Genomic DNA, 8,765 nt, shown 5'->3' on the forward strand with positions numbered 1-8,765 from the left:
ATGTTTATAATTTGTGACCTACCAATAGAAGGTATAGTTGGAGGGAGGTTTCTCTAATCAAGCCTGTAGGAAATTTTTTTTGCCCCAATAGAATCGTTCAAAACGGAAATAGCTACTATCATCTACAATAGAGTTTTACTTTACGGCCAATTGATTGGTTGTCTACTGTATATCTGTGATGAGGCACTTATTGGTGCTGATCATATGTAAATTACCGGCCAGAAATGAACTAGTGCACAAAGTTGCAACTATGGACAAATTAGTAATAGTGCCGTCAAAACCGCTACATTCATCAATTAAAAATTTACCAAATTTCACATATAGTGCTTTTCAAATAAAATTTACCCTTATATCGAGGTTTTTACTTCACGATAAAGATATTTGTGTCATTGGCATAATATAAGTTGAGAGGATATGAACCACGCGAAACGACATCAATACCCATAATCATTGAGTGGCCCAAATACACGCACAAGATGGGAAACACAATGTACGCATCTCCCAGAACAAGACACGATCACCCAAAAAACCCATACATACAAATTTACACGAACTAGACCGCTGTTCCAGCCGGTACAGGATCGACCACATTGCACGCAAAGCACATCCCAATAGAGCAATTTACAGACAAGAAAAGTCTCTCTACTGGCACTGGGGGATCTTCTTGTGGATAGATAAGACGGAGAGGGTGATGAGGAAGACGAGGACGACGGCGGCGAAGAGCGAGACGGCGGTGGCGCTTCCGATGTGCTGGCAGAACTTGTCATAAACATTGCAAACTTTTCCCCAGTTCGCGTGGGTGTCGCCCTTCAGGCCGATGTAGCCGACCGTGCCGGCAGTGCCCGTGGCTGACGCGACGAGGCCGAGCACCACCTGTTTGTGCACCAAGCATACGCGTGAATGTCCAAGAGAACGGCCATAAAAAAATGAGAGAAAATCGGTGATGTTTGCGAGAATGCGGTAAGGGGGGATTAGTCATGTTAGGGATATAGAAATCTAATTTTAACAAGTGTTCCTCACGTTAGTTCGTAAATTATTGGTTACTGCATTTTTTTAATGCTATTGACTATAACTCCGGCATCATTATTGAAGTTGGAAGAATTGCACCGCCAGTCTTAATCTCATATACCAAATATAGTTGAATTCTGACCTTAATTGCCGCAATCAAATCCTAAACATGAGCCGAAAAGTACAATAGAACCCTAAACCTTTCTATTGGTTTGATTAACTCCACAAATTAACATCGAAACTTGCAATTTAAGGATACCAAGATGTAATATTAGGTACTGTTCATCAAAAGGACGTATTAAACTTATTCAAAAAATGTTTATAACTCAATCGAATCAATTTAAAAATTTTAAGACATGATTTCATTATATACACAATGCACTTCTAATGCATTTTTTCCGTTATAAATCGTTATTATTTGCTTTTCTTTAACAGGTGTCAAAGTGGACAAGATGAGAGCGTTGTAATTATGATCGGATTGTTGTCCAACTTTATTGAGCTCTGATTCAATCAAATTGATGCAAAAAGTATAATCATTTAATAAAATAAACTCCCGGTGATAGTATATGCTTAATACAAACTGAATTAGCTATTGACAAGTTCAAACATAAAATCAATATTATATGTTCATAACACTAAATTCATTCACATTTTCCAGTGGAATTTATGACATCATCACTTTATATCTCGATTAATATGATTAAATGTATTTTTATCCTGGCCAATCCAATTGATCGAGTTTCTTCCGTGAATTCAGTAAACGAGTAAATCATGATAAGATGGCTAGGAAAATGAAAGCTCACCACATCAGAGATCAGGAAGAAGAGCTGGAAACTTGCGGCGAAAATTGGCGTCAAGATCACAGAAATTGATGCGAGTGCGGCGATGATGCTATAAAGGCCAGCCACTGATAAGGCTGCCACAAAGTATCTGCAAATTTGAGTAAAAGATAAACAAATAAATACATAAATAAATAAAAATTGTAATTATAGACTATCAAGGCACATCTTTGAACTTTTGATTGTAATCATTGATTGTTTAATTAATATTAGGTAAAGAAATCCACCAGTCGAGTAAAGAAAAGGCGGTTCCACCAACTTGGATTATCATAAGATATGCATCAAACTTTGTGTTTTAAGTATTTGATTTGATTGTGGTCCATACCATTATTATATGCATAAGCATTTGTCCCACACGGTTATATGTAAAACATGCAATCATTGAGCTTAAGATGAGCCAAGCCCAAAAGGAACGAATGATATTGGTTTACCAAGTTTTTTAACAAAGTATGAATAGAAGCTGATCGTATTCAAACATTCATAAACAAAAATATGATATGATATATTATTTTATAAATTAATTTTATTAGAAATATCTTGCATAACTGGTATTACTCTTTCTCGATGACAAACTGGCACAAAACATCTCATTTTTCATGGGAAAGACTCGATCTACTTGGATCAGCATATCTTTAAAAGATAAATTGTTATCTAAATGGAAGCTGGTCATGTACTAACATTCGCAAGTGAAAGTATAGTATGTCAATATATAAATTACTTTTATTAGACATCTTTTGCACAATTGATATTATTCCATCTTTACGAAAAATCGGTAAAAAAAACATATTTTGTATTTTTGGGGAAAGACTTCGTTCACTTGGACAAACATTTATTTATCTAGATTCAATTCATCATGGACGTGTTGAGTCATTCGAATCATCGAATATAAGGGTCCCATGATCAACCAAATTTAATATAGGCAAGATTTCAACTTTCCTATTATTTAGTAAGAGTACAGGTCCCACCCAAATGGAGAGAACACCATTTAGGTGGAAGAATCGATCCTTTGTGCTTAATTTGAGAAACCTTCTATTGCAGAATAAACTGATAGAAGTTGGTAGGAAATTTGTAGGATTTTCATTTTGTAAGTGAATCAAAAAGGATGTTTTCAAGAAACTTGTATATCGATAATAACCTAATTTTTTCTTGAGCCTTACTGGTATAATATTATGAGTCATAAAACAGTGTGTACCGAGTCTCAAGTCAATTTATGAGAAGTGAGACTTATATGAATCCCACTTGAATTTGAATCGGGTTTGTATGGCGTTTATGAACCAAAATAAGTTTTAATGTTTAACTAGGAAAAGCCCTGTTCAAGAAACCATCTCTACCCTGAGAAACTGCATTTTGTGTGGTATAGTAATATGATAGATGATTTATCTTCATGCTAAACGCCAATAATCTATTTTCTTCTCTATAATCATTTGTTGTTGTTGATAAGTATAAAGAGAGGGTGACAGAATTTCAACTCAAATCCTCCTAGTTAGTGGATTCTTATCAGGTCGAATCCTTGTTACATGACAATTATTATAAACAATTTACAACTTTTTCCTTAAGAGTCCCCCGCCAAAAGATAAAAATTATAAAGCCAAATATTCTTGTCTATGTGCGAGTCATGTCATCGAATCTTCTCGGTACGAAGAAGAATAAGGATAAAATTCACCATCTTTTCAGGAAAAGTCGATGAGCAGAACATGATTGAAAAAAATCAACCAAAAAAAAAAAAAAAAAAACTGAAAGTGGAAAAAGAAAATAAGTTTTGCTGTGCATGGAATGAATATGATCTTACACAATAGCCGGCGAGTTCTGGAACTTGGCCTCGACCGGAGCCTGGCTCCCCACCCCCGGCACCGGCACCGGCACCACCTTTGTTTGGTTGGCCGTGACCATCACCACCACAGCGGTCAGTGTCGCTGCGAAGAGCAAAACCCTAAGCGCCACGTCAACCAAGACGCAAGTTTCCACCGGCGGCGCCGGCACTGGGGGCGGAAGTGGGGGTTCTGGGGGCGCCTCCTCTCCTTTCGGGGGCACGCCGGCCTCGGGGTCGGGCACTTTCTCGAGCTCGACCAGCTTCTGGGGTTCCGCTGTCTCAGCCATAGTTGCTGTGGCTAAGCTAAAGTGTGGACTGAGGGACAAGCGAATGTCTGTGAGACCAGTTTAGCGAAGAAGAAGTTGACGCTTTGTACTTGTGTGTAGGAAACGAGGTGCGCTTGTGGGAGTATATATTAGGGCTTTGAGGATATGTTTGGTTGGAATTACGGGCACGCTAAAGCAAAATGGATTTGAATAAAGTTGCTTCCTTTGTTGAGCAGCCAAAAATTAGTGCCTCTCTCTCTCTCTCTCTCTCAGTTGGAATCGTTGAAACGGGGTTACTTCAGCCCAACTCAGGCATTTGGTGATTATATATTTCATTTTCATGAGTGGGAAAGTGAAGGAAGAAATGGAGACCTGTCTTTTCGGGTTGCATTTCTTAATTGTAGGTAAATCTGTAGCTGGGGAGCTTGTTGTGTACGCGGCAGTCCTGTTCGATGTGAGTAGGACATTGACATTGACGGATATTGAAAATATGGTTTTCTGGTGTCTTGATTCTTGAAAAGATTGTTATCATTTGCGAACATATATATATATATATATATATATATATATATATATATATATATATATATATACACATATACGTGTAAGATTGAATTTTGAGTCTAGTACTTTTTACGATATGGCTTTAAGTCAATATAATAGTTTTTTTTTCCTACTTCTAAGAAAGGGGCTCCATCTAGGTAAATCTATATCCTCTAGTGGACATATGATACGATCATGAGTATCTCACAACGTCTAAGTACAAGTAATACTCTTATAACTACTTTACAAATATGTTTGCTCAATCTAGGAGTATAGAGTTACTCATTGTTAACAAAAAATTATAAATATTACGAATTATGATCACCCAATTGAAAATGTTGTTGTACAAGCAGAAATATGCAAAATAAAGTGAAAGGATATGTTGAAGAGTGTTCCGAGGCACTTGTTAAGCTATCAAATAAAAAATTACAATGTCAAATGAATTGATTGTCCTTATGATGTAACTATATTCTCAAAAGCAATTACTTTTTCATCAAATATGTTTAAAAAGTATACTGTTCATTGATTAACAAGACCTTAATAAGCACACATAATTTAAATCCATACAAACGGTTTGTTGGATACAATTACTTAGTCACAATAATTAAATATGTTGGAAGAAATGACCTTTCTCAAGCTTCAAATGTGAATTTTTTTTCTTTTTTTTTTTTCCAGTAAAATAAGAATTTGATTGGCTTGATCTAGCTGGAAAAATGAGTCTAAAAGGGTCTAGACAATTGAATATGTCCATACGCCTTTTTTCCTTTGGAATTATAGCAATCCTTCAACGATTGTTACCCATACAAATGAGAGGTTTGAGCAACGCAGAAGCTATCAATGTCAAAATTAAAAAAGTGCATCCTCCATTAAATCTAAAGTATCGTATATCTGCAATGAGAAGTTATTAGCTGTTCATAGTACAGACAATGAATTGTTTGGTATGTCGACACACCAATTGCCTTTGAGAATATATGCTTAACAAAGGGACAACTGATCTTGTGGTTTGAGTCACGAAAGTGATTCATAGAAGTAAACAGCTCGAAACCCAATGGATGAAGAATTCCACGAAACCCTAACGCATGTGGAGGGTAAGAGCCACGAGGGTTATCTAAGTGCGCAAAATCCGCATCATTGGAATGAGGTTTCTTGTCAACACACTCCAAGAGATCTTAGTGACCATTTGAGCAAATGACTTAATTTAGGGTTTTAAAAAATGCATTGATGTGATGTATGTTCCATGTCCCGTTTACGCTCATGATTCGATTAGACTCTCTACTCCACCGGATGTAAACCATATCAGTTCAAATGTGATTGCGTGTTCCAATCACAATAGCTTTGCTCACGATAGTCTTGGATGTCATGCTTGTTATTCTATGGGCGAAACCTTATCCGATGCATGCGGACGATGGATGCATCCGTGGGAAGTCGAGCTGAGAGGGATTTTGTGCCCTGCATAGTATTCCATCCTATAATGGCGGGGGGAATTTCACTGCCTTCAAGTTAACTTGTTTAAGATAGACTTCTTTATGATATAATAGATTTCTTATGATAGAAGTAAATAGTTAATCGCCGAGTGTAACGATTTAGTGATAAATGAGTCACATCCTTTTTCCTAGGGTTTTGAGTTTGAATCAGATTGGGAGTGATTTTCTGATTAATTTGCCCTGGGATCTACTATTTTATGTGAAGAAAATTCTTGATTTACAGTATATAATGAGACTACTATAATAAGCTCAACTTGAAAACTTTAGGATTTTGGATAGAGTAGCTATAATCTTACCCAATATCCATGACAGATGTGAGACCTTATAATAACACCCAAAATGAGTAACTATAATCATCGCCCATTTCCACCTTTATTAGTTGTTAAGAAAAAATGGCACGTATTCTTTCTTTCTTTATGGGAGTGCTAAAATTTTCCAACAAGTGAAAAATAAAATAAACGCCAAACAAAAACCAGCTGGCACGCATATCCAGCTTGCTTTCTGTTCTTCAGGGTTACCAATTCTATGGGCGTAAAAGACAAAAAAGGAGCATGAGATGTCTGAACTTATCCTTGGATTCTTCGTGTGGTTCATCCAACCCCAATGATTGGACAAATTCATTGCACACATGTCAATTAGATGGCCAACTTTTTGTGGACGATGAGCGACCTACCTTTCCATGAATCTATAGTATACGGTAGACGGACCCTTCTTAAAAGGAGGAATCATCTGATTCCGCTAATCGATTTCTTGCCCATTTTTGATATATTCCATGAACCCCTTTTCCAACGTCAAGCGTCGAATGTTCAAGATATCACATACACTTGTTGTCTATTGGCTGTTGAAGGTTGGCTCAGAAATTTTAGGACATTAATACGTCATGCTATTGAAAAAGCTCTCGCGGAGCTTATCCAATAGAGGCTGCGGTCAAATCCACGCTAATTAAAACAAGAAGTATTCTCAATTAGGTCTTATTTACATGAATGCCCATGCGCCAAACCCACTGTAAGGGTACGCCCGAGGGGCATGACCATCATTTCGAAGAAGCTTGAACGCAAGAAACAAGAATAGGAAAGTTTAATTGGTGTACAGATTTTCTTGGTGGGCTGGAAATCAAAATGATTGCTCCGCAAGAAAAGGCTTTTTAATCCAGATTATATTAATTGGGAGTATTCAGAATAGTGTTAGTTTATTACCATTCGTTCTATCTTGGCTTAATATCTGCACTTATATTCCTAATCGCTTGTTCAAGAAGGCAATAAAAGAAAAAGAGAAAATGATCTTCAACAACGACACCTCTCTTATGTCATGGTGGTTGGTGCTAATTTGTTGATCAGTCCACGTATGTGCAATGAAATGATGAGATCATACAAATGGAAAAAGATCTGATTAAGCATGGAAAAAGAAAAGTTTGGAAATCCACCCCGAAAATGATACATTTGACACGGCAGAACTCGTTGAACTTCCTACTTTGGTCCATTGTATGGGCCACAGATGTTGGTCCTTTTCACGTAAAAAATGTATGGCCCAAGCAAGATTGAAGTTGGTCATTTTATGTAAGCGTGGCCCAATTAAGATCTGGAGATAATCCATCTTTGGTAGCACTTTCGCTCAAACACGCAAAAAGTTACATTCTAATGTCAATCCAAATTACGGCCATGGAGGCCGTTGGCCTCGCGCTACCGCAGAGACTTTCATGGACACGAACGACCACCTTGATCTCCATGGCCTCGGGCATGAGAGAGAGAGAGAGAGAGAGAGAGAGAGAGAGAGAGAGATGAGCGAAGTGGAGGAGATCGAGTGGCCAGGATGTGGGCGACCACGACAGCTTGTGGTGGTGACAGACGAGCGGAACATTTGGGTCGGGGAGGAGGAAGAAGAAGAAGTACGGCAGTTACACCACGGATGTGTGGGAACTTGGGAAGGACGAGGAAAAGAAAATAAGATGATGAATCTCAGCCATGTGAACACGTTATATGCTTTTAAAAGATTCAGGAGCTCTCCTAAAACCAGTTTAACGTTGTTCAACGTGACGAAACACAATATAATTCCTGCACTACAGAGTTTCTTCAGCCGTCGTTTAGCTCCTGGAAGTTGGAGTGGATACCAAGAGAGGAACAAAGCTGCTCATGAACTTCTTCACTGCCCTTTTCTTGATTCTCGCCCGGCTCGTTTGCCTGAAACTGTTTCTGAGACCATCAGGGAGGAGGCTCCCGCTGTATTGCTTAGAATAGGTTGTAATTTGAGTTTTCGGCAATGGCATTATGTCTTTGTTATTTTGGTAAATAAGACGTAAATTTGCGCCCTTAATGTAGAGGATCTCGATTCTACATATGCTAGAGGCAGTAGCGTGTACGTTCGGTGGTTATGCATGAAAAGAAAGTGTATAGTTTTGTTTTTCTCCGCGAGAAGAAAGTTGGTAGTTATTTCGAGGATGTGATGGTTTCATGGAAGTAACTACTCGTCAACAAACAAAAATAATCTAAATTCCAAAGTTTTATGAACCAGATTTATGGTGTCTGAAGGCTAAAAGGCAATCCCTTATATAAGGCTGAGGTAGCCGTATATTTATGGGATAGCAAATCTATCTCAAGGGGACAATTATGAAAAAAGTCCTAAACACATTACACTTGTACTAATTTAGTTCTGAATATTTCAATTGTACCAATTGAGTACTAAACCTTTTTATATTTTACTAATTGAGTCTATTAAGTCAATTTTTGGTGGAAATTACTAACATAGACGATGGCCATGCTATGTGATCCAGTTGCTGTTGACTTGGGTATTTTACTTTTCTTTACTCTTTTTTTTTTTT

The 8,765-nt window shown here is 37.6% G+C and overlaps 1 protein-coding gene across 1 annotated transcript; it reads right to left on the minus strand.

The window, feature by feature from the left end:
- Positions 1 to 415: 415 nt before the first annotated feature.
- Positions 416 to 4,177, minus strand: LOC104425720 (CASP-like protein 1D1). The gene is made up of 3 exons (XM_010038506.3): positions 3,637 to 4,177; positions 1,812 to 1,938; positions 416 to 873 (listed from the first exon to the last, which is right to left on the minus strand). The coding sequence occupies exons 1-3, from the start codon at positions 3,942 to 3,944 to the stop codon at positions 643 to 645; spliced, it is 666 nt and encodes a 221-aa protein (XP_010036808.2). The 5' UTR covers positions 3,945 to 4,177; the 3' UTR covers positions 416 to 642.
- Positions 4,178 to 8,765: the final 4,588 nt, after the last annotated feature.

Source organism: Eucalyptus grandis, chromosome 2 (assembly GCF_016545825.1).
Source record: "Eucalyptus grandis isolate ANBG69807.140 chromosome 2, ASM1654582v1, whole genome shotgun sequence".
In the NCBI taxonomy this organism is placed as follows: domain Eukaryota; kingdom Viridiplantae; phylum Streptophyta; class Magnoliopsida; order Myrtales; family Myrtaceae; genus Eucalyptus; species Eucalyptus grandis.

What these genes read in the sequence shown, in the direction of transcription:
- LOC104425720 (XM_010038506.3), bottom strand. Translation starts at nt 3,944, where the DNA reads ATGGCTGAGACAGCGGAACCCCAGAAGCTGGTCGAGCTCGAGAAAGTG. An exon ending in CAGAACTCGCCGGCTATTGT is followed by an intron (nt 1,939 to 3,636) that starts GTAAGATCATAT and finishes TCAAATTTGCAG; the next exon opens with ATACTTTGTGGCAGCCTTAT. An exon ending in TCTTCCTGATCTCTGATGTG is followed by an intron (nt 874 to 1,811) that starts GTGAGCTTTCAT and finishes GTGCACAAACAG; the next exon opens with GTGGTGCTCGGCCTCGTCGC.